At 31.8% G+C, this 27,117-nt stretch overlaps 1 protein-coding gene across 1 annotated transcript in view; it reads left to right on the top strand.

Annotated features, from left to right (window-relative positions):
* Positions 1-1,113: 1,113 nt before the first annotated feature.
* The window catches only part of LOC124372977 (lysosomal alpha-glucosidase-like), a gene marked incomplete at both ends in the record, with an annotated part of 41,532 nt that continues 15,528 nt past the window's right edge, over positions 1,114-27,117 (top strand). The window contains 8 exon segments of the mRNA XM_046831383.1: positions 1,114-1,203; positions 6,258-6,432; positions 15,040-15,130; positions 19,814-19,982; positions 22,434-22,503; positions 23,321-23,425; positions 24,197-24,337; positions 26,765-26,881. Coding sequence (XP_046687339.1) covers positions 1,114-1,203; positions 6,258-6,432; positions 15,040-15,130; positions 19,814-19,982; positions 22,434-22,503; positions 23,321-23,425; positions 24,197-24,337; positions 26,765-26,881 — 958 coding nt within the window.

Genomic DNA, 27,117 nt, shown 5'->3' with positions numbered 1-27,117 from the left:
CGCTTTTTCATACTTTACCCCTTTGTTTTGAACATTCTAAATTTGGTATTATGAATGTATTCAAAATTCATGTGTCTTACTATTTTGTTTTGTTACTACAATTTAGTTTGCCAGTCGTATGGCACTAGAAATATTTTGGACAAAGTCGATTACAAGAGCCTGAAGTAGACATTTTTCATAGAATAGATTTCCTAGAGATAGGTACATGTTTATAGTTTTTTGAAAGGGGCAATAAGGCAAACTAAACTATGGCTCCGGTAGTGAATTTAAATGGCCAGAAGTAGGCACCTTTTTCACTGAAGTTGGCGACTCAGTCCTACTTATGTATATATATATCTTTCTTCATTGGGACAACAAGGCAAACTCTTACTACGATCACTGGGAATATCTTAGACTGGAAATATATGAGCTAGAAGTAAACGCTTTTTGACCGAAGTAGGTTACTGAAACCTGTTATTTTATTTTCATGTTTAGGATTACAAGACAGATTCAAACTGTGATGTTGGAAATTATAAATAATCCGAACCATAAATTCTCCTTCATGTGCAAAATATGATATGAGAGTCAGGTTAAACTTTTAACACTCTTATAACCATGAATACTTAAATAATATCTACCCGATGTATTACACTTACGTTTAAAAAAATTCATAGAACTCCATCATATTACATCAAAAGTGATTTACTAAGTATAATACTATATCTGTATTATATTTATGTTAACCTAATCTAACCCTTGTTATATTGCATAATTACAAATAGTAGATAGGGATCGAGTGACTTTCTCCTATCGGGAGGCAGCAGAAAACAAGAACTGATTGTCAAAATGAGATTTAACTTTCTCACAGTACAGTCAAATAAGTCTATTATTTTTAATAATGTAGTTATTTTAGAAAGTAACGAAAACTCTTCCAAAAATAATGGCCTCTGGATAGCACTTTTAACTATAGGGTTTATTTTTATTATTAAGTAAATTTACTATGGATTGAGCTTTTCTTTATAAAAATTACAAGTTTTCTCATTGTGAAACAATTTTCATTCTTTATTTTAGATATATGATGCTGATAAAACACGTTTTCAAACTCCATTTCCTGAACTTCCACCTATGGGGCCAAACGGCAGCAAACAATACAAACTATGTTGTGGAAATCGATACAGAGAAGACAGGATTTAAGATTTTACGGAAGAGCAATAATCAGATTATGTGAGTAAATTTAGAAAATATTGGTGACTGTAATTTGATAATTAAAATTAACTATTTGATAATTGTGTGGTAGAATTTTAGAAATCAGAAAATATTGAAAAGTGTTTACGTTACATAACAAGAAATGAAAAGAAATACAATGCACAAAATGGAAGGAAAAGGGTTGGTTGTTTGTCTATGCCATGATAACAATCAGTTACCCCAAAACAAGTCTGAAAACTGTAGTGCTGAAAAATTTCAAAATTATAGCATAAGAAAAAGATTACTAAATGAAGTAATGAAACAGAGAAACAAAGAAAATATGTTCTATACTATAGATCTATACTTTATCTTCAGTGTAACTCCCTCTCAATTAATATATGCTGAATTGTATTGATATACACTATTATAAGTTATTTGATATTAAACCAACAGTTGTCTAGTCTGATATTCCTAACTAAAATACTGTGTTAAACAATGTCAAACTATTTTAAACTGGCATTGGTCCTCGTGTTAAAAAGAATAAATTATTTGCCTAGGATAGTAGAAGGCTTATAAAAATCAAGAATACTACTATTAAACAGAAAGTAATTATCAGGAACCTCTATAAAACTGTGTCCACACTGTTCTTGAATTTGTTCAATTAATGGGCTTAGTCCATTACATTACAATAATTTAATATTAAAAAGGTTGAATGGCCTTGAGATTTGTTATAGAATTTTTTCCAAATTAGTATTAAACCAACCGTGATTTCTTCTATTTCTTAGTTATGTGTGTAAGCTAGTTTAATACAACTTAACCAGTCCATAAGCCACATACAACCAAATGTAATCGACATGGGAAAATGTGTAGACCACCAGGCATTACACTGCGTGTGTGTTATTGCCACATCAGTTACACATGTACATTTGCACTTCCTCCAGAACAAATTTAGTACCATTTTCTTAGTCATTAACCTTTGCGATCAGGAGGCCCCAAATGTAGCCCTAACTTATTTCTCAGTCAGCTCAGATTTAGTCTCAGGTGGTTGTTCTCCCATTTCACCGGGCCATGTATAGTGGCCAGCTGTGTTCTGTGCCATCACACGGCTGTGTTTGGTGTACATCACTTTTACTCAGATTCAAATCCAGCATTTGACCTTTGGTTGTTTAAATGACTGAGATTTAAATGAAATTTTAAAATAATTTACACAGTTTATTAGCTTCAAGGTTGAAATGATATCAATTGGTTATTTATTATTTGCTTTTAAATGAACCAAGTAGTATGCAATTTAGGTTGATCTGTTTAAAAGTATTTTTTATTTGCAGAATAAAAATACAATGCTTCTCAATTAGGTCACTTGTACTAACAGTCTCATCTCCAAATACTGAGCTCCTCCAAATGCACTAGTACTTTAATAAGTAGATATGATACACCATAACATAACATGGGCAATTGGATTGGTATGTGCTGCAATTAGAGAAGTATTAATTTAGTTACTTGTTTGGTCAAGAGTTTGCAGCACTTTCCAGTGGATAAGGATCGATTTTAATAACTGTGCATTATAGTAGACTACACTTAGTGGCCTGGGGAGCTCAATAGTCAAACAGTGAGGGCCACTAGGCTTGGCCCGCTGAGCTAAGGGATAGGACGTAGTTATAAATTAACGACCTGACGTACCTGAGGCAGAGAATATCCCATGGCAACCAATGTGGCTTGGGGATATGAGAAGACAATCACGTAAATTTGGTACCGATCACAAAAAATTAAATAAGCTAAAATTGTTTAGATATACACTGTAATTTATTTAAAAGTATTTCTCTTTTCAGATTCAAACAATACAAAAATTTGTTTAAAAAAAAGACGCATTGGAATTTATAAGTGGCCTAAAATATGTTTTAGTATAAATTGTTTGCATTGTATACAATTTCACTTCCATCTAAGAACGACCAGCAAGTTTGATAAAAATAGTACTACCATTTAACTAATTTATTTATTTTACAATTACGAAACATTAATTTTCATAAAACCAGTACCCTTAGTTTGTTGCATGTTTGGAATTATCTTAAATTAAACATACCTGAGGATTTGAATAATTTTACATAATAATGTTTGTATTTCTACGCCATAATATAAGTACCACACTTGACTTTTTCAATAACCATTGTCGTCAAATATCGTGACTTTATATGATGTGTATACTATAAAGAATGATATAAACATATGAAATAAATAATGATCTTAAAGTGAATATTTTCTGAATATAATGCAATAAACTATTAAATCTACCATGAATTAATTAACTACCTAACTAATTAACAAAAATGTAGAGGGCTTATATTAAAGCCGTGATATACAACCAACCATAAATGGGCCTATATTTAGGCCCTCGGCGGCAAAACAATTAACTTTATGATTACATTTAAAACTGTTTATAAATCCCTATCCTTTTCTCTAAATTATAAAGGATCACAAATTGCATCTTATATATTTAGTGGTATTGTGGCAAGTTTATATTAAAAATAAATTCATACAAAATGTATAAAGACAGTATAAATGTATATATATATATATATATATATATATATATTATAAATATATAATATATATATATATATATATATATATATATACAGGGTGTTCTGAAAAAAGGTGCCCATAAGTCAGGGCGTGATTCCTCACATCAAAATAAGAAAAAAAGGTCTAATTAACATAGGTCCGAAAATGCTTAGTTACCAAGTTATACAGGGTGAAAGATTTCGTCTGAATTTCAGTTCCCTTGCTGCAACGAAGCCCTACGGGTATTTGTTGGCTGTTAATTAAGATGTACAATTTAGCGTACTTTATGTAAAATGAACTGAAAAATTGAATAAAACCGTTTCCAGACCTGTAGCTACAGTAATTTTTAAGATATGTGACGAAATACGCGAAACTTGGTCCCGAAAAACAAGTTACATTTAGGTTTGAAGCAGATTTACTATGTTAAATGTACAATAAACACAAAATATTTTTTCACGGTACTTGTAGAAAATTTAATTTCGAAGAGAAAGATGTAAAATAAGTCTATAATAGACAAACGCAAACTTTAAAAAATAATCCTTAATTACATACAAAAACGCATGAAAAATAGACAAAATCTGTTAAGCTCTCTACAAATGTAATATTGAAATTAAAACAGCTGTTTTATTAAAACAAATTAATGAGTTACTATTATTTTTTATCAAGTAAATATTTTTAACAATCATACATTATCATACATAAAAAAGTTATCTGAATTATCATTCAACAAAAAAGTTACACTTGTCCTAAAAAACTAACCACGTCACAGTAGATGTTCAAAATGTTTCCCCTCATTCAAAATACAAGCATCCAGCCGTCTTCTCATAGACTGCCGAACTCTTTCGAAGATCCCAGGTGTCTCACGTATCCTTTGAATCCCGTTAACAATCCTTATTCGCAACTCTTCTATGGTATCCACAGGCGAGTCGTAGACAAGCGTCTTTAAATGTCCCCATAAGAAAAAGTCTAGAGGATTGAGGTCAGGTGACCTTGCAGGACATGCTACTGGGGCTCCTCGACCAATCCATCTGTTTGGATATGCTTCATTTAAAAATTCTCTTACTTGTAATGTGTAATGAGCTGGAGCTCCATCCTGCATGAACCACATGTTGTTGCGTGTGTATAGTGGCACATCTTCGAGTAACTCATTCAGATTAGTCGTCAAGAAATGTAAATAATTTTCACCATTGAGCGTATCAGGTAAAAAACTAATAAAAATGTTATCACCCAGAATAGCAGCCCATACGTTTATAGAAAACTGATATTGGTGACGGTTCTCTGAAATAGCACGTGGATTTTCAATTGCCCACATGTGAGTATTGTGGGTGTTAAGAATAGCCATTCTTGAAAATTTTGCTTCATCAGTAAAGATAATGTAATTTAAAAAATGTGGATTTCTGCACCTTCGGATAAGCCATTGGCATAACTGAACACGAGGAAAGTAATCTCGAGGCAAAAGAGCCTGGACCCTTTGATAGTGATAAGAATGCAACTGCTGCTCGTGTAAAATCTTCCAGACAATTGAATTACTAACACCGAAATCCAAGGCTAGTTCTCTAGTACTTCTTCCAGGATGATTCTCTATTTCGTCCAACACGCCCTCCTCCAATTCAGCTGTACACGTTGTACGTGGCCGTCCTGATCTACCAACTTTTCCAGATTTAAAGGTTCCCGTCTCGCTTAGCCTTCTATGAATGGAAGAAAACATTTTATGAGTCGGTAACTGTCTATGAGGAAAATGTTCCTGATAGAGTCGTCTAGCCTGATGTCTCTTCCTGTGGACCTAAAGAATGTAAATGATATAATGGTCTTTAAGAGAACACTGAAGGCTTTTTTAATAGAAAAATGTTTCTACACCCTCAGTGAATTTATTGGAAATAAATAGTCTGTATGATGTAAAATTAATTAGTTTTAATAATTGATTAATTATAATATATAAATATTAATAATTGATTAATAATAATTTTATAGATACAAAACTGTACATGTGTTTTTTTTTTTTAATATTTATGACGCAATCCAATGCATGTTACATGTCTGATGGAAATAAAGGATATTTGATTTGATTTGATTTGAAATTAGGATATTGCCACTTATACAAATTTAATAAATTTAAATAATAGTCATTTGACAGGTATTTTTTGTTATTTAAACACATATGTAAAAGAAAAAGCCAAATACAAAATAATTGAATCGTAAAAAGTAAGGGCTCTGTGGTGTAATGGTAGCACATTCACCCGGCAAGTGAGAGATCCGGGTTCGAGTCCCGGTGGAGCAAGTACTTTTTGTGATTCAATGTTTATTGAAATTAAATTTTATATATATATATATATATATATATATATATACATATACATCAAACTTATGGGAATATTTCTAAAAGAATTCAAAACAGTTTTGTCCTTGAAAACTTTGCAAAATATTTTAGCAGGTTTTCCATATAATGGTTAAATGCTTATATTTATAATTAATTTAGTGTTTCATTTATTACACACAGAGTAGTTATTTAATTTCAAATTTATGTTGATGTTTTACAGCTTTGATACTCAAGATTTTGGTGGATTTATTTTCTCTGACCAGCTGTTGGAAATATCTGCTCGTTTGCCATCACATCACATCTACGGACTGGGCCAGCAAAGAAATGATTTCAAGCTGGACATGAACTGGAAGAAAATCACTCTTTTCAACCATGATCAGCATCCAAAAACTGGAGTAAGTCACCACAATTTTCCAATGGTTCTATATTTTTGTATAACATCCTAATAGTAATATTTTGCTTGAAGTACAAACCAGCTAAGTATACCTTGAGTTAATCAACATGAAATGCCAACTCGAAATAAGTATATACAGGGTGAGGCAGACCACATGTCCGCAATGTATAGCGTCTGACCACGAGATACATACTTTCTTTGTTTCAATGAAAACCCCCATATTTCAACCCCAACGAGCTTCTTCTAAACTTATGTTCACAAACTCATGTATATATTAATTGTTTTGTTTCACTTTTTTATTTTTATACATCCAATACAAGTACAGGAATAGTGAGTGAATTGTACTTTAATTTTAGCAAAGAAATATTACATTGAACTATTTAAATAAGTCATATCTTCTTTTTCTATTTTGAATTTATTTAATTCTTCTCGCCCACCAATATTTTCCCTCCATTTTCCGTTGTGTTCCGTCTATTCCAGTGTTACTTCTGTTTAATATATGTTTTCTCAATTTTACCATTGGATACATCACTAAGAAATAGTTCGCATATGTAGAAGTGGTGAACTTTAAACAGTTATAAATTACGGTTTATTGTTTGTTTTTCAGTGAAAATTTAAATATCGATGCCTTATAACATTGTAAGTGCATTGCTTTAGGTATGATCTTTTCAGTTTGAATATATCAATTGATTACTTACATACCAAAACTATCAAGCTAACCTGTAAAGCAGTGTGATAATGAAGTAATTTCTCAACTAATCTCACATAAAAAACTAATTTAATAGCTCACATTAACTTGAAACATATCAAATTATCTGAACTTGTCATAACGAATGTAAACATAAACATCAGTTAACTACATCCCATGTAACTACTAGTAACATAAACTCATGAATTCTTGGGAGGATATTCTGTATGTGGATGACCTTTAACCGTCTTATTGACTGTCTCAGGTGGTTAAGTGTTAGCGTACTCAGGATCATGGTTCAAATTTCACTGTGGAACATATCCTTTTGCTACTTTTTTATACTTAAGTGAGGAAGAAAACAATAGTAATAAATAATTAAACTTTTTAATTTATATTACTCTAAATTATTTAACCACCAACCAATAATTATTAATTATTGGATAAAAATTCAACATGAAAAACAAGTAGAAATCCTATAAATGTGAGAAATGTTCAAAAAAACCCTGTTAAAATCAAAACCATCTGTATAATGTCTTGGGCAATTTTCTCAATGGTACCATCTGCAATGTACGGATCTAGAATCATCTCAGTTGAAAATGATTGCAGAAAAAAAATTAAACTGGATTTGCCGAGTGTGTTACACTAATGTCAGTAATGTTTTTGATGTCCAAGAACTGAACAAAATAATTCTGATGAGGAAATAGATAAATTTGTTAATGAAACTACAAGGGAAGCTCTAGAAACACTCAACTTGCTTGTTGGATCTTTAAACAAGATTTGCCTGCAGCCAATGATGAAATAAAAAATACTCAAAGCACGCAATAGTTATCTGGAAATGTTAGTCCAGAAAAAAAAGAATGTTAGTGGAAAAACAAAAGGAAATAATTAAGCTATCCAATCTCAGCAATGGCAACTACTATCAATCATAACTCCAAACAAATGCAATGGAACAAAGAAACAAATCCGCCTGAAGAAACAACCCAAAAAATCGTGAGCCAGAGCCTTAAATACATCCCTTCCCTAGCCTACATTATATCATCACCAACCCCTGATTGACCACCGCAGTTCCAATTACGAGCCTAAAGAAATTTTCAATAAATTAACAGTAGCGTGGAAGGAGATTCCAACATCAAATTCCTTCAAAAAGTCATGAAGAATGTTTACTGGAGAATGAAATAAATATATGATAATTTTAAACCAGATTCACCAGGAAGTTAGAAATAGTGTAAATATTTACTCCATGATGTGTCATAGTTAAAATTATTTTTAAAATGTATAATTTTATTGTAAGATTATATTAGTATTTTGGTTTTTTTATTGTTCAACAAGTCTTATAACATTATAACATGCTCTCTTGGGCTAATAATGAAATTCATGTCATTATCCCACCATACATTTAGGTCTTCCTCTTTCATGCCTTCCAAATCCAATTTTATCTTTGAAAGTGAACTATGCTCTCTTTTCAGTCTATCTCATTCTTATCAAAGTATGTTACAGTCTTTATATAGGTAACTATTTTCAAATTGCACCTAATTATTTTTCACCACCTCTCTGTGTTATGTCATACATCCTTCATAATACTTTATTCTCAAAGAAAGCCAGCTTTATTTTTCTTTTTTTTCTTTTTAACGTATGTCACCAAATGAATTATGTTATGATAAGTTGTATTTATTGTCTAGTTTAATAACATTATGAATTAAAAGCTTATTGGAAGAGAACAGTTTTCTTGCTTCGAAACTACCTTACTATTTTTTGAAATTACTAACATGTTTAAAATTGATCATACAAGATGAATGAAAACACTGACAATTGTGCGGTGTCTGGTAAAGTTGTTAATCAGACTGTTTTCTCATAGTCAGATTTAGGGTGTTTTCACACATACCGGCAAAACTAAAGATGGAATCAGACCCTGTTCCGGTACTGGAATCATGTAATGTTACCTCATGCTGTCAAAACCAGAGCTGCACAGTTATACTCTCTGAATAGTCCAGTAAATAGTCTTGTTGTGTGAAGTGAGGATGTGTCCTAGAGTTAACCTGCATTATCTTTCCTTGCTGTATTTGAGGAGAAGGTACTGAGTACACATAGAGTTAACTGGATGCATCCCTTTTTGTGTTTGCATTACTAGGTGGGTAGTTTATTTATCCTTTTTGATAAATTAAGAGACGACAACAAAATATTTTAATTTCTCCATGACTATCCACTACAGAGACACTCCCAATACTGAAGGAAACAAGTTTCCCCCACCACCGCTGCTTACGGTGAATCAGAGCCTGTATATATCTGTGTGTGTGCATTGGCCCTGGCTATCGGATGCTTGCCAGGCTCTCGGTAGATTTAGATAAAGACAGACTTCATTCTCGATCGCAAGATACCACGCTGGTAAATTTGCCAGACCGGATTTAGTGAGAACTACTGCATTTAATAACATTGCTACCGGTATTGGAACCATATCCAAATCTGGTTTTGCCGATGTACGAAAAAAACAATTCAAAGATGGCGGACATACAACTTCTCTAGTGAAAGTGCTCCCCATTTAATTGAAGTTTTAGTAAGGTAAAACAACAAATTCCTATAAAACCTCTCAACAACATCAATCTGTAAGTTAATTATGAACTAATTAAGCAAGATTTACTCACCAAAGAAGACAATATATTAACATTTTCATAACATTCACAACCACTCAAGAATCTTACACATTCAATATTAAGCTCAGTTAAATAAATATATATCCAAGAATTTTAAAAGATCTCAAGCTAAAAATATAGTAAGTAAAACTGTTTTAAGGCATCTAAAGCAAAAAAACATGCCATAACAAACTTCATTTTATAAAAATAACTCAAGAAAAGTGACGTCAGAGCCAACTCACACCACATAAGCTCCAACACATCATTTCCTCCAACTCATTAACAGTGGAGGTGGCAGGCTTACAGACAGACAGCTGTAGTGTGCAAGTGTGAGCGACCTGACACCTGCTGTCACAGCAACCTGACCTACCGTCACAATAGCTGACAGTAGCAACTGACTGACTGACTATATGAGCTTGATTGTCACCTAATATTGACCAACTGCATTGACAAGGGAAGTTAGCCCTATATTGACCACTAAGAGACTGCCAAACTTAGTATAAAAAAAAAACAGTATATCACAGTAACAAACACGTATATGACCACTAAGAGACTGGCAAACTTAGTATAAAAAAAACAGTATTTTACAGTGACAAACCCCTATATTGACCACTAAGAGACTGGCAAACTTAGTATAAAAAAACAGTATATTACAGTGATAAACCCCTATATTGATCACTAAGAGCACTATCTAAAAATGGCAAACTCTAGCGTCTCTTTCCTCCATTGGAGATATTGTTTTTGCCAAACTTAAATATCACCCACATTGGCCTGGTAAAATAATAGATATGTCTGCTCAAGACAAAGAAAAATCTTTAAAATATACCATTCTTTTTTTTGGTGATAACAAAACTGCCAATTTAAAATCTAATGACCTATTCCTGTATGTTACACATAAATATGTGTATGGATTACCCAAGACAGACAATTTTAAAAAACAAGATATTTAATAAGGCGCTACAAGAAGCTGAGGCAGCCATAGGCTCAATCACAGATGCTCATTTAACTACTCCACATAATTTTTCTCAAGAAGTTGCTCCTGAAGAAACTGATGACACCTCAGTCATAAACAATGTACAAGATAAAATCAGAGAATATGAGCTATCTGATGATCTTGACCTTGAAACTTCTCTGACTTTAGCAGCGGAAGCCGGCAACGCACTACTTAGTGAGAACAATGTCCTGAAGAATGAAATTAATAGCCTCAAACTGCAAAACGATAAACTTACATTCCTACTCAGGGAAACCAAAAATAGTAAATCTTCAATACAGCAAGACATGGAAAAGCAACTAGAAGAATTGGAAGATAGAGTAGCAGCACTAACGGACTACACTCGGGACCTTTCTGAAAAGAATGACTACCTTAGCAGAAACCTCATCAAGGAACAAAATATCAAAGAAGAGTTATTGGCACAGGCAGAGGAAGAAAAGAAAATCAGCGATGCTAGATTTAAAGAATTGCAGGAATTACAAACCAAGTCAGTGAGTAAAATAAAATATTTAGAAGCAGAATTAATTACCACCACAAAACAAGCAGACAATGAAATTCTTATTCTAAAAACAAAAATTGCTCATTTAATTACTTTAGGGAATGAAAGAGACCAGGAGTTAAGGGATAACAAAGTCATGTTGTCTAAGCTGGAGGAAGATGCGGAAAAAAAAGCAGCTAAAGTTTACTGAGCAAATAAACAAATTTAAACTTTACACTAACTCCTTTCTTGACAACTTTATGAACTCTAACTTTAATAACTGTTTAAATATTTCAGTGAATAATAAAATCAAATCCACATTGCAAAGACAGAAAAATCCATATTCCTCAGTTAGTAGAGATCTCATGACCGAAACCACAAATAACGACCAGATAAGTAACCCTGTGCAAAAAAAGAACGTGTTCAGTGTGTCTCTCAAAGCTGCAAAGTACAAAGCTAGTACTCAGGATATGATTCATACAAACATATCTGCAGGTGATATGCAAATGGTTGAATGTGGCACTAGATTTCCCCTTCAACTCACTAACGGCCCTCCCATAACAGCCAAAATAAGGAAGAAAAATGAGAGCATAGAAGACTTCTTCTCAAATCATATTGAAGAATATAAAACACCTATAGAAGACACCTTTCCAAGATCTATAAAGTCCATGGAAGACCTGACTTTGCAGGAAGCAGAACATGAGGAAAAAACTAAACTTTCAGATCCTACTGATGTAACTTTTTTAGAGATAAGCCACAAAAGTCCATGCAAAATGAAAATCAAAAATTAAATCACCAAAATGTCACAGCAAAGAATATTAAAATTCTGCATCAGAACATTGACAGACTTTCTAACAAACTGGACAGACTCAACCATTTCCTCACCACTACAAACCCTGACATATTAGTACTTACAGAACATGGTTTAAATAATAACACCATTAAGGAGGTTTGTCTAATTAACTACATTCTTGTATCAGCTTTCAGCAGAGAAGCTCACCTCAAAGGAGGTGTTGCTATTTATAAACACAACAGTTTTGAGACCGAAGTTAAGAGTCTTGGCATAGAAAATCTTAGTGAAGAGCTAATTTGTGAAATGTCAGGGATCAAAGTAAGCACAACAAACAAGAAGCACATTTACATTCTTGGGGTATATCGTCCACCCAGTGCATCTGTAAACCATAACCTTTGCCACTCTGACTACCGTTCTTAACAGGATACCTCATGATAATAGTGGTATTTGCCTAGTCGGTGATCTCAACATAGACAGGTTAGACAGTTCAAGAAGAGAAAAGTTGGCTCTTGATGACTTCCTTGCTTCGTACGAGATAACGAGACTGAAACTCCCACCAACGAGAATCTCCAGCAGTTCTAGTTCATCCATTGACGTGGTCTGCACCAATCTTGACCATAACAGCCTTAAAGTTGACATACTCTGCTCGGGCCTCTCTGACCACACAGGACAACTCACCAAATTAAATATTCTAACTCTACCCAAAAAACTAACAACATCGACAAGGAGACATCTAAATGCAAAGAACCTCTCAAGTCTAAAAGAATTACTTGCACTACAAACCTGGGAAAGGCTTTACCAGGAACCTCAAGCTGAGGAAAGTTATTCAGAATTGATCGGCACCTTTACGTCAGCTCTTGATATAACATGTCCCTTAAAAACATCAAGGTGCAAGCCTAAATGTCTGAAATTTAAAAATATATCTTACCATGAAGCTGAAGAAGTAAGAAAACTATTTATGATGGCACAAGAAAAATATGTTAAAAGTAACAAGCCAGAAGATAAACTAGATTTCATCCAAAAGAAAAAGGCCTATGACTTAAAACTAAGAGACCTTAGGAGGATGGCGAATGAAGATCATATAAATACAAATAGCAATAAAATCAAAGCCATCTGGGACGTGATCAACAGTGAACGGGCATCCAAAAAACAGTCAGACACCAGTACATGGGAGCTAAACATGGGGGATGGCATTATAAGCAATATTGACCAAATAGTAAGACTTTTTAATGAATACTTTACATCGATTGCTGAAGAAACACTAAAAAATAACAACCCTCCAAACAGACCCACTAATTTAAACATATCTGACAAAACCGACTGTTTATTAACTACTTTTCAGTTGACAAACCCGGATGAGGTGCTCAAAATTATTCAGTCTTTAAAATCTTCCTCTTCTGCAGGAGCAGATGAAGTTTCATCGAGGATGGTTAAAACATGCAGTTACGAACTTTGCCATCCGCTGAGTAATTTAATAAACAAGTCTTTGACTCAGGGAATCTTCCCTTCAAAAATGAAATTATCTAAAGTCTACCCTTTACATAAAAAAGGTAGCAAACATGAGCTACAGAACTTCAGGCCTATATCCCTTGTGTCAACATTTTCAAAAGTATTAGAAAAAATTGTACTGAAAAGGCTCCTAAACCATTTACTAACCAACAATCTTCTTACAGAAAGACAACATGGTTTTCTAGCTGGAAGATCCACCAACACTGCCCTTATTGATTTAATAGAGCACATAATCAATAACATTGAAGAAGGAAACAATGTCACCACTACTTTTCTTGACTTAAGTAAAGCGTTTGACTGTTTGGATCATCATTTGGTCTTGGCTAAAATAAGTTCTTTTGGCATTAAGGTGACGGCACTACAATGGTTTAAGAGCTACTTAAGTGACCGGAAACAAATAGTGACAATACAGCACACAACTAATGGAATAACCAAAACAGCAACGTCCCCACCACTAACCATGACTCGGGGTGTTCCTCAAGGTTCGGTGCTGGGCCCTGTTTTGTTTATCTTGTTTACCAGTGACTTACCAAATTATATTGACACATACTGCTACCCAGTCATGTATGCAGATGACACTGTTCTGACCACCTCTCACAAATCGATAGAGCTTCTTGAAATTGACACCTTCATTTCCGTTAGCATGGCCCATCAATATTGCTTAGAAAACGACCTAGTGTGTCATCAGCTGAGCACAACAGTGTTTGCCCTAAGAAGAATAAAATCTGTAAGTACCCCTGAAGCCACCCGAACAGCTTATCATGCAATATTTGAGAGCAGGGCCCGATATGGAATTGTACTATGGGGAGCATCCTCAAACAACAACCTTCAACGAGTCATGGTTCTTCAGAAACGGGCAGTAAGAATAATGGCTGACATTACACCACGGGACAGCTGCAGAGATGCATACAAAAACCTAGATTTACTGACCATCACATCTCTTTACATACTTGAAGTCATCATGCTTGCTGCTAAGTTAAACTTGCCAAAAAACAATCGTCATGGTCGAACCACAAGACATGGACTTGACTACAACTTACCTGCTCACAGGACCGCTCTGTTCGCAAAGAAACCCTCATATGCTGGAGCTAGACTATATAATGCTCTACCTATCGAGCTCAAGACAATTGAAAAAAAAAAATCTAAAAAAAGGACTGTATTCCTGGCTTGTGAAGAAATCAATTTACACAATCAGTGAATTCCTTGAACATGCAAATTGTCGCAACAACTGTTAAAAACTTACAAGGAACTAAAGGCAATTGATTTCCATTACATTGTATTGATTTTCATTTTATATTATTTTGTATTTGACACCTGTTCTAAACTTGACGTTTATGAATAAAGCTTTCTGTATTCTGTATTCTGTATTCTGTATGTGAAAACGTCCTCATAGTCTAGGATAATTTAAAATTTTATTTCTAAAACTTTGCAGCTACATCAGATTCTGCTGTCCTGGACTTGAGTTCCCTTTGGACAGGTTAGCTATAGACACTGTACTGATATTTACTAATCTGTCTTACAGACCAACCTGTATGGCAGCCACCCATTCTACCTGGCTATGGAAGAATCAGGTGACAGCAGTGGAGTGATGCTTCTCAACAGTAATGCAATGGGTCAGTCTGTAATGCCAAAGTTTTATTCAAGCTCTTTTCCAATATTTCTGTGTCTCAAATACATTGTTATAAACATTTGACAACACATTAATAAAGCAGAGATTAAAGTTGCAAATCAGCGCTGCCATCTAGTAGTTTCTAGCTAGTTCCATCTTTAGGGGAGGGGTAATTGGAGCGATTCAATGCAGTGTTGACGCTATCTCTGAATAGTGAACTAGCTTGAATCAACACATCCATACTGTATAGATAATCACTAGCTTGATTTGTTTGGTTATACACTATGATATCTGTGTTAAAAGGGTGGGTGACTCTGCAATATACATAATCAGATGGGGTAATCGATGAAATTAATTTTGAGCTAGTCAATATGCTGCATCACCATGACAATTGGATTGGTCATTGACAGCATTCTGACTCAACCATAACAATAATTAGATGTCCTTGTGGTGTTATAGGGAAGAGTTTTTAAACTGGTTTCACCCTTATAGTGGCACAGTGGTAACAATTTTGACAGTATCTATTTTGTAGACTCTTGGAGCAATTGGAAAATTCCTTAAATATTACTAAATGTTAATAAAAACGCTACTTTTTCCAAAAATTGTTTATTTTTTGGACGAGGCCTTTCGAAACCAAAGGTTTCATCTTCAGGCAACTCCACAAATAAATATTTACACATTGTTTGCTACAATTAATATTAAAATAATATATGGTGTAAAAATGTAAATACAAAAATTTTGGAAATATTTTAGCCAGTATGAAAAATTAGATTTGACTAGAGTTTAATTTTTGAATAAATTGAGAAGAAAGAAGATTGGAATTTTCAATAGGGCCCTCTTCATTGTTCATGAGAATTTATGTATGAATCAGAGCACATTCCAATATAGAGAATCTTACTATACCCAAATTGATGGAACGGCTATGGGAAATCCTCTCTCATGTTTTATTGCCAATATTTTTATGAGCTATTTTGAAACTACAGCCAAATCTAAAATGACATATTTCCCAAGAAAATGGATACGATACGTCAATGATATTTTTGCAATATTTAACAAAAATGAAAACATACAAGATTTTATCAGAACTCTAAATTTGTTTTACCCTACCATTAAATTTACATATGAAATTGAACAAAACAATAGTATCCCATTTTTATACGTAGGTATTAGTTATTAGAAATGAAACAAAATTTGAATTTGATATCTACAGGAAACCAACTCATACAGATAGGTTCATCATCAATGAATCTAACCATCCATCTGCACAAAAAAGAGCAACATTTAATTCAATGATTTATAGACTGTTAAATACACCACTTTCAACAGAAAACTACAAGAAAGAACTAAATTACATCAAATATATTGCTATGTTCAATGGTTACACTACACAACTCATTGACAATATACTAAAAAAAGCTTTAAAAAGAAGAAGTAGAAAAGATAAGACAACATTAAGACCACCTCAAGACACAAAACATGAATTTATTTGCACAACATACAGCACTTTTTCAAACCAAATATGCAAAACTTTTAAAAAGCATACAAATAAAACACTCACAGAACAAGCAAAAAATTATCCCAAATTTTAGGAAACCCTAAGGACAAAATTTCAAATGATAGTAAATCGGGAATTTATGAAATTGGATGCGATGACTGTGACAAAATTTATATTGGACAAACAAAAAGAACAATAAAAACACGATTTAAAGAGCATTTATCACACACAAAGTATGGAAGAGTTGACAAATCTGCTGTAGCCAAGCACTGCATTGAATCAGGACACAGAACATCAATTACAAATCTAAAATTAATAAAAGAAATAACAAAACCAATGAACTTGAATGCTTGGTAAACACTATACATAAACAGAAATAAAGAAAAACTCATGAACAATGAAGAGGGCCCTATTGAAAATTCCAATCTTCTTTCTTCTCAATTTATTCAAAAATTAAACTCTAGTCAAATCTAATTTTTCATACTGGCTGAAATATTTCCAAAATTTTTGTATTTACATTTTTACACCATATATTATTTTAATATTAATTGTAGCAAACAATGTGTAAATATTTATTTGTGGAGTTGCCTGAAGATGAAACCTTTGGTTTCAAAAGGCCTCGTCCAAAAAATAAACAGTTTTTGGAAAAAGTAGTGTTTTTATTAACATTTAGTATGTATTTTGATAATATGTTAAACAGAACATTGTTGTTTTAGTCATCTAATCAGATCGTAACTATTTATTTAATGTTTTATCGCCATCATATTTCTCAGTAAATTTGAAACTCATGCAAAAGAAACAATGGATTATTTTCCAAGAATCTGGAAGCGATATGTAGGTGATATATTTGCTGTTTTTGACAAGAAACAAAATCTTCAAGATTTTATTATTTCTCTCTACTCATTTTACCCTTCTATAAAATTTACTTGTGAAGTAGAACATAAAAATCAACTCCCATATCTAGATTTATTAATTACAAAAAATACAACTGGCTACTTTGAATTTGATATATATATATATAGAAAGTCAACACAAAACAACAGATTTATCCTATTTGATTCATTTCATCCCCATTCACAAAAAGAGCAGCTTTTCACAGTTTAATCCACAGGCTCTTACATACCCCTCTGTCAATAGAAAATTATAAAAAAGAAGTAAAGAAAATTAAAGAAATTGCATTATTTAATGGTTACAAAATTGAAATGATTGACAACATGATAAAATATAAAAAGAAAATTATTGAAAGAAATTCTAGAACAACTCTTTATCAGACTAAACGCAAATTAACTACAGAAATTACTAAAAGTTTTAAAACACATGCCAGTATTAATGTATCCTCAAATTCCAAAATCAAACTAAAAAATATATTAGGAAACTAAAGAATAAAATAGATGATGATGAAAAATCTGGAATCTATAAAATTAATTGTGACAACTATAATTTATTTAAAATACATTGGCCAAACAAAAAGGAAGATAAAAAAGAGAATCAAGGAACATAAAGCATGTCTAAAATATCAACAAGAGGAAAGATCGGCCATGGCAAAACATGCACTTCATACTGGACACTGGTTTTCAAAAGTAAAATTATTAAAAGAAATCAAAAACAAAAAATTCCTTGGTGCTTAAGAAACTATTTTTATGCAGAAGAACCAAAATTATTTTGAAAGTAATTAGCCTGGACCTCTCCAAAATTCACCGTTACTGCCTTTAATCTAATTAAATATTAATTTTTACTTATACAGTAGACATACTTCCTGACCTTTAAAATGTTATCTCTTTGTATTTTTAAAGACATGTGATTTATTTAAGTCTAAATTTTTTGTATTATTACTTTACTTTTATTTCAGTTATGTGGGTCTGATGATGTGTTCATTGAACACGAAAGGCCTCGCAAAAATAAAAATTTCTCATTAATTGGAGTGTTTGTTCATAAATTAAGTATCACTATATTGTATAGCTCTTGGTTATAGTATACATTATACAATGTTAACACTTTGGCTCCCAAGTGACTCAGTGTCTAGACCTGAGGTATGCAACATTGTCAGCTTGTGTAAGCTTTGGGAGCGAATGTGTTTAATTGTTTACTTATATTGAATATTTTTTAAGTAACAGCTGTTCAAACTTTTTTGGAAACAATGTATAAGATGTAGATGATATGTCATGTTTGGTTTTTAGCGGGTTTACAATTTGATATTGGATATGCAATAATGGAATATAATTAATTGTCTGTCTGTATTTGTGTGAAACTTCCTACTTCACAAATCTATGTCCAACAATATTATCTGTAACTTGTAGTTGAGTTTTTTGAACTTTATGATTGCGAACATTATCTTTTTTGAGTATGGTTAACCACTACAAAATCTAGGGTGATATAATTTTTTTTATTTCTCCTTTCCTACATTTGTATGAATTTAAAATTATTGTACAATTTCCTCTGGGAGTGGTTAAAGTTTCAAAAATGGTTTTAATTAATTTAAAAATGACATCTTGCCTAAAATAGGGAAAGAAATACAATTTAAGTAATTAATTTGGCCTAGTGATCAGAAATTCATTTTATTTTTATCATATGTTTGTTCATTAAACCTTCAGGTTTTTGTATCACTAAAAATATTTTCCCTCTTGGTATTTTTGAGCCTTTACCTCCCTATTATGTGGGAAAGGAGTGATGATCACCTTGAAATCCTTTAGAAATAATATCAGGTTATATTATTGCCATTCTCTAAAGAGAATTTGAAATTTCAGTTTGTATAAAATTTGATTGGTTGAGAGATGTATGGTAATAAAAGCACCCAATGTTGTAAAATATTGACCTGTTCTTTAGACTGTCAGTTAATGATGCCTTTTTAGGAATAGACTACTTTAAATAGGAACAGACTATTCAGGTCTACCATACTCCTTTTAAACATCTCAATCAAAGGATTTAGTTTGTACTGTTCCATTAAATACTATGACAGGCTCTGTTTCTTTTTGTGTTATTAAACTCCATCGCAGCCACTACTTTATTTTCTAAAGCACTATTGCACTATTACAAAATGTGGTTATAAAAATAATATATCTTAGAAGTGAGAAGTAATATTCAGTTGTTTTCAATTTTATCAGTAATTTTTTAATATCATATAAATTAGAAAAATCTTTTATAAATTAGCTTACTGTTACCAACTTTTTTGGACTTGAGGAATTTCTGTTACAGATATTGATTTGACTCCTGCTCCTGGCATCACGTATCGTACTATTGGAGGTCTTCTGGACTTCTACATCTTTCTGGGCCCTTCACCTTCAGATGTGATCAGACAGTTCACTTCACTTGTGGGGCGCCCTTTCCTACCCCCTTACTGGAGCTTGGGCTTCCACCTCTCCAGGTAATGTTGTGCTTTACACATTCGTTACATTGGAGAACAAATTTTAACTGTCACACTTTTATTCTGTGGTATATTTTTAGTATTAGCTAAAAGTGCTAAGAGATTTTTTGTAGTATTATCCAAAAACGTTGTAGCAAAACTTAAAATTACATGAAAATATTTTTAGACTGTTCTCTAGTATTTAATTGTGGAGAAGCCAAAGTTTAAGCTGTGATTGCATTTGTCACATTTTGTGAAACGAGCTGAGACAATGCGACACTGTTTAGAAAAGCTCTTGCAAAATTGAGAAGAAAGCGAGAAAGAAAAACTAACCGCAAAAAGTATATTGTATTTTGTAAATAAGCTTACGATGTTAAAAATATTTTTATTCAATGATGCTATAAGATCATATATTTTGTCATCACTTTTAATGTAATGTGTATAAAGTATTAGATGTCACACCGCTACCAATGAACTGTCTGGTTCAAAAGCGCTCTTGAACATTAACTACAAATTAACTAATAAGCTAAAATTATGGGAGTAACATTAAAATTGAGCTTGTTTATTTCTATATCTAGACACATAAAGCAAACTTTTTACAATCAGTAACCAATTGTTGTGTCTGTAAACATGAAAAAGTACTGGTTTTTGGCACTATCAAACTGCAATTTTGAAAATGAATTATCAATTGTTAAATCTGCCATTGGAGGTCCAAAGCCTACATAAGAAAGATGATGGGAAATGGTCAAATATATTAAAACAAAATTTAATTTAGTAGACTTCCTCTTGCAGTCAAGGATACGAACAGGCCACGCATGATTGTAGCAACACCACCCTCAGCAGTCTGGTGGTTTGCGCATTCCAACGAGCAGGTGCCGGTCATGGTAAATTAACAAAATCTGTTTAATTAAATCGGTGTTATAAATTATAACTTTAAATTATGTTTACAATAAATGGCCTTTAAAATAAAAATTTCAAAAGCTCCATAATGTGACCAGTTATGAATTTTTTAACCACGCCTGGTTGAGAATAAAAGTTAAAATGCTTATTTAACAACAACTTTTGTCTATGTAATTCTAAAATTATATACTCAAAATCAGTACACTTGTGTTTATCTTGTATAAAAGTTTGGTCTTAATAGTATTACTAGGTTCTGAGTTATGAATGTTCAAAGTTAAAGTTTGGTTGAAAATCACTACAAAATAGTACCTTTTATCTTTTTAATTCACACTTGAATTTATTGTTTGTAAACAATTTGCCTTATGTCTAGTTGCAGAAATAAACGAGCTAAAGTAACTCCCATAATTTTTCCTCTACTAAATAGTTTATGGTTAACATTCGAACTCGGTTATTTATACTTTTGATGCAAGAGTAGTGTCCAACAAACTGCCATGCTTGGTTCTATATCATACATTCCATTTACATACCAAAACGAACATTGTACGTTTGGTGAAAATTGTGTCTTTACGGCTGTAACAAACACTGAAGATTTTTTAAGGTTATGTTATAGTCAGATTTGATTTGAAATGACAGGCATTCATAAAAGGTTAAGTACAACGAATTTTAGCAATTTTTTAATGATGTGTATTGAAGGTCCTAATAGAAAAGAATACTTTTCAATGAGATATAAACATTGGAGTTTAAGAAAACAAAACATGCTATACGATTTGTGCTTTTATGTTATTTATGAATGAGGTCAGAACTTAAGGTAGGGCCTAATTAGTTTTCCAAAGATAAACTGATGTTAACAGTAACTTGTTTAGTAAAAAGAAAAATCTCCAAACTACTTCATTGTTTTGTATTTTGTATTGAGAGAAAACTTTTCATTTTTATGTAAATTTTTACAATAATTTAAAATGTTACTTTGCTGCTAAACTGTTTTTAATCAAACTTTGTCAAAAAAATCTCATATTTTAATTATTGAGATTCGAAATATTTTATCAGCAGTATTTTAATTAATGTAAATATTGGTTCTGGAGGCTAAAATATTAGAGAACTTCGGACTGTTTTTCTATACGTATTATTTGAATCCCTGCTAAACAACAATGCTATATAATAAATGCTACAGGACAAGTATGTTTGCTGACAATTATGAAGAGTTTATAGCATTTTTGCTAAGGAAATGTTCATCCCAGCTTATTAAACCCTTAGACGGAACCATTCATTCCACTATTCTACATTAATCTGCTTTCACACAATCGATTTGAGACACCTTACATAAAACACTCTGTATATGCAAAAGATTTGTTTTTGATTGTTTTTTCAACATATTTCTATAAAGGAATTTGGAAAAGATCACTTAAATGTGTTCTGTAATTATACTTTTTTTATCACATTTTCTTTTATACTAAACATAAAAATGGACATTGTTATCTAAGAAATATGAATTTTTGTAATATTATTCTTATTATCTTTAAAATTGAGATAAAAATATATTTTTGTACTTTTAGAAATACATGTTTCTTTTTGTAGGTCTGGGTATAAAACACTCAATGAGACTAAAAAAGTGTGGCTTCGCACCAGGGATGCCAAAATACCTTTTGTAAGTCTTCATCCTCTTCTGTTAAGTCAATAGTAGAAAGCTGTGTAATTGACAGCTCTATGGTTTCACAAACTAGAGATAGATAACAGCTTGTGTGTGTGTGTGTGTGTGTGTGTGTGTGTGTGTGTTCACGCATGTGCAAGCTTATATATATATATATATATATATATATATATATATATATTTATATACAGGGTGCTCCCTTAAACGATCCTATAATTCAGGATATTTGTCATTGGATTAAAATAAGAAATAGTATTTTCAGTATGTTCAGAACAGTATGTTCTTAATGGCCTTGTTATTCTCTTGTTTAATGTTTTTATTATTCCTTGAAAAGTTTTAACTAAGAATTTAAGTTTTTTTTAATGGTGCTGCAATTTGGCAGGAATATTTTTTTTTCACTAAAACCTTTTTCCTTCTTACTATAACCTTTCCTCAATGAAAATTGGATATCGGACTTTGAATATGGATCACATATCAGGGAAAATCAGCTTTGGTTACATGAATGCTTTGCTGGATGTCTGGAAAACAGGTTTTGATTGGTCTCTGAGGATACCATACCAACAGAAGAGCAAATAAAGTTTAGTTTTAAACTATTGTGCTTCTATGTTATATTGTACATTCAACATGTGGAATTAGTAACTGCTATACCACAAAAATGTAGTTATTGCATCCTTACCAGTAACTTGGAAAGGTGTACTAATCCATCATTTGGAAAAACATTGTCGCAAACTTACCTCAACATCTTTTCTTATGACAACTTGTATAAGTTTCCTGGCACTCATTGTTTAATGATGAAGAAACTACTCTGTTACAGGACACTCAATGGAATGATCGAGATTACATGAAAAACAATAATGATTTCACTTATGACAATGAAAGTTTCAACGGACTACCAGACTTCGTTGATATGCTTCACAAGGTTTGTAATAACAGTTTTTAGTTGTTTTTTTTGTTTCTTATATGCATTAAAATTTCATAGCAATGTGTTTATCTGATTTATGAATATTTAAAAGAGATTTTAAAGTTGTAACTTTTGAAATCACACCCAAGTCATGGACCTTAACCTAGGAACAAGGGTTCTCAGATTTTCCATGCCAAAAAATCCAATCCGTTTTTACCAAAGTTATAATGATTTATAAGAAAAAATGTCTTCAACACTGTAGAAATAATCAAATGATAAAAAAATCTCTTTGAATAAACTAGAGGACAAAATACAATTAAAAATAAATACTGTTTCAGGAAAAACGTTTTGTACTTAACCACAAACAATAGACTTTTACAACTATTTTGTTAATTTTGTTTTACACAAATTTTTAAAATATAAAAAAACTAGCAGTTATCCACGGTTTCGCACACAATTTTGTAGGTTTTGCACCTGTATGAGCACTTGTGGTTCAAGTGAATTATATTTCCGACGCCATCATTGAGTTTGTCTTCTTTGCCACGAAACTATCTAAAAAGTCTCTATTTATGCTAATTTCATTTACTCCGATCTTAATATTTTTCATTCCAAATCTGATTTTGCCTCTCTCCTGATCAAGAAAATATATATTATTATACATACATATATATATATATATACACAAAATTTCAGTATATATATACATTTTTTGTTAAATCGTTCAGTAGCTTTGCAAAAGTGACATTTAAAACTGTAGAAAATCAAGTTGATTTTTTATTGCTGTTGAAGGAAGGGATGCACTACATGGTGAAGATAGATCCAGGAATAGGTACAGGAGAGCTCCCAGGCACGTACCTTCCTTACGATGAGGGAATAGCTCAACGTGTCTTCGTCTCAGACATTTCTGGCTACCGCCCCTTTATGGGAAAGGTAAGTAAACATATGATAGACTTGCCCAAAAATTTCATTGTTAATTTAGTGTTTTGTATCTGTGTGTATTCTTATAATATAAACAAATGTACAGCGTATGGTTATGTTTACTAAATAATCTAAATAGTATTTATTCCAACATTATTTCAAATTCAAAACTTTTTAATATCTATTATATTTTTTTGTTTAAGATATTTTAAGTTATTTTAAAAACGTTTCATCACTTCATGCATTTGTACATTCATAATTTTACTTAACCCTTTGACTAGTAATCCCGATATCCATGCGGGAAGCACTATGGTGCTAAACAGTTTTCTCAATAATGTTTTGTGATGAATAATCTCTCGCTTGAATACGAATGCGAGCTAGCGAAATAAATAATAAAAAGTTTCAAATAGTTTTCGTCGTTTCCACTAGATTTGTATCTATCGTGTACCTTAGTATGTTCATGAGAAAATATTCCCACATTTTATAAATATAATAACTTTTATGCATAGTTAAATTAATTTCTGTATAAATAAACAAAAAATTAAAAACGTTTGTTGAGTGTTTTTCATAACACATCTGCTGCAGTAAACCCAAATAATCTAAGAAAAACAAAAATTGAAAATATACATTAGGCCATCAACAAAATTTTGAGCAATGTTATTCACTGGAAGGTATTTCCAAAGTACCTGAAGATTGAACAAAATTTTGTTCGAAAATTTAGAACAAGCACATCTAAGGTGCCCTTTGGTTTGAACAAAAGATAAATTGTATTCATTATGTATAAAATGTTTTGTCTAAATTATATTTATCTACTTTATATCTTTCTCCGTTCATGATTTGGTATCTCTCAATGACATGTTCTTAAATATTATTTTATTTTGTTGTTATATAATATTATTATTCTAAATCCTTGTGGATTTCTATATTTTTAGCGTTGTTATGGTATTATGTTATAATGATTGTTTGGCTATGAACATTAAGTTGAAAAATGCCCTTGGTTGACATGGAACATTTGTTATCACTGGAATTCAAGATGTGTAATTTTTACTATTCAATATTGGTTTGGTACTATTCAATATCCATTTTTTCAGACAAATTCTGTAAGGTTCATAAAGTTCTATTATTTTGTGTTTGGTTTTGTTATGTTTAATCCTTTTTATGCCTCGTAATGCAACCTGGTGAAAATGCGCTAGAATACTCGAGATCATGTTAAGTGACTCAGTATATTTGCGTGAGTAGTGCCAAAGTTGCACTACGAGACTTTTGGAATAATATTTTTTAGAATAAAAGTCCTAATTAGCCATTTTGGTTCGTAGTTTGCTCTTGTAATATCTGAGGGTTTGTAAAACTTTATTCTCAAACTCTTACCAACATTTTATTTTTTAAATAAATTTGGAATTTACATTTTGTAAATATTATTGATGTCAATATTGATTGTAATGATCTGCTCTATAGATAAGAAATTGTTAAAAATTAAAGTAAGGTGTCTTTTCTTATAGTTATTTAAGTTGAAACTTCAATTTTGATTTTTTCATATAGTAAATTATATATTGAATTGATGTTTATTTCTTAATGTTATTTCATGTACACCATCTTGTAAAGATCACAATAAGACAATCACTACTTATTCATTTTCATAAGTAAAGTTATCATAATTCTTTTACTAAAACTCTGTGATTTTACTAAAAGTTCTACAGGAAATAAAAAATTGCTAGTTTTTCACTTTATATTTCCGAAATACTACATTTTTATATGACTTAGGGTATGCCTTTTAATGCTCTACCACATACAAAATTTAATCTGAGATAGTCTACTTTGAAAAACAATTAATTCAACTCAAACTCAATTTTTATAGTTTTTCCTGGGTAAAAATTATATGTAGTCAGAAAAGCCTTATGTTAAAAAATATTTTTGTATTAGATTCTATAAATATTCCAATGCATAATGTATTAATGTTTAAAACCAGACAAACAGGTTTTAGATTTCTTATTCAAAAATAATATTTTTATACATTTTCCCCCAAATTCTTGTATTTTTGGCCAAAAATCGGTGGTATTTCTCACACATTAACAAAAAAAAATAATGTGGCACTTCTCATAATGTAATGTTGTTCATGTCTGGCACTAAAACAGAAGTTACTTTTAATCAAAAGTAACCGTAATTGTAATTTTTAAGAAGTATTTTTTAAAAGCTTAGCACAGATTATTTCTACATTTCTATAAACTATTTAAGTTATTTATATTCCCGACTGAAACCTGATGACCACACAGTCTAAAGTGTCAGACTTTGGATACACTGTTTATCAGTATATCGTCAGTTTATCAATACTGGCTCGGTCCCTTCTCAAAAAAAAATCAATCTCTGTATACTCTTCAACCCCCGTCCCACCAACCATCTGTTGTCTAGAACCACTTCTTATGTTTATCCATGTTTGTACAGGTGTGGAACAAGAAATACACAGTTTATGTCGACTTCTTCAAGAGATCTGCTGTGGATTACTGGTTAACACAGTTACGTCGTCTACATGAAATATTTGCTTTTGATGGAACTGGGCTTGTAAGTGGAAGCTAAATTTAAATAGTTTTCTTACATAACTATCCAATCTTGACCAGAAGACCAAACAACATAGAACTCTCTTCAGTTGACAGTATCCAGTGAGAAATAATATTCAACTTTTGTTCATTTTATTGTGTCCACGTCAAGGAGAGGAATAACGTTCTAACTTGGTAGTCTGATCTTCCTATTGTACCAAAACTCTCTTGTTGAAAACCGGCTTTTTCCCTCTGTAATGA

Source organism: Homalodisca vitripennis, unplaced genomic scaffold, assembly GCF_021130785.1.
Source record: "Homalodisca vitripennis isolate AUS2020 unplaced genomic scaffold, UT_GWSS_2.1 ScUCBcl_4509;HRSCAF=10721, whole genome shotgun sequence".
Classification (NCBI taxonomy): domain Eukaryota; kingdom Metazoa; phylum Arthropoda; class Insecta; order Hemiptera; family Cicadellidae; genus Homalodisca; species Homalodisca vitripennis.
Note: the sequence above shows the minus strand (reverse complement) of the source record. Positions and strands in the feature narration are given on the sequence as shown.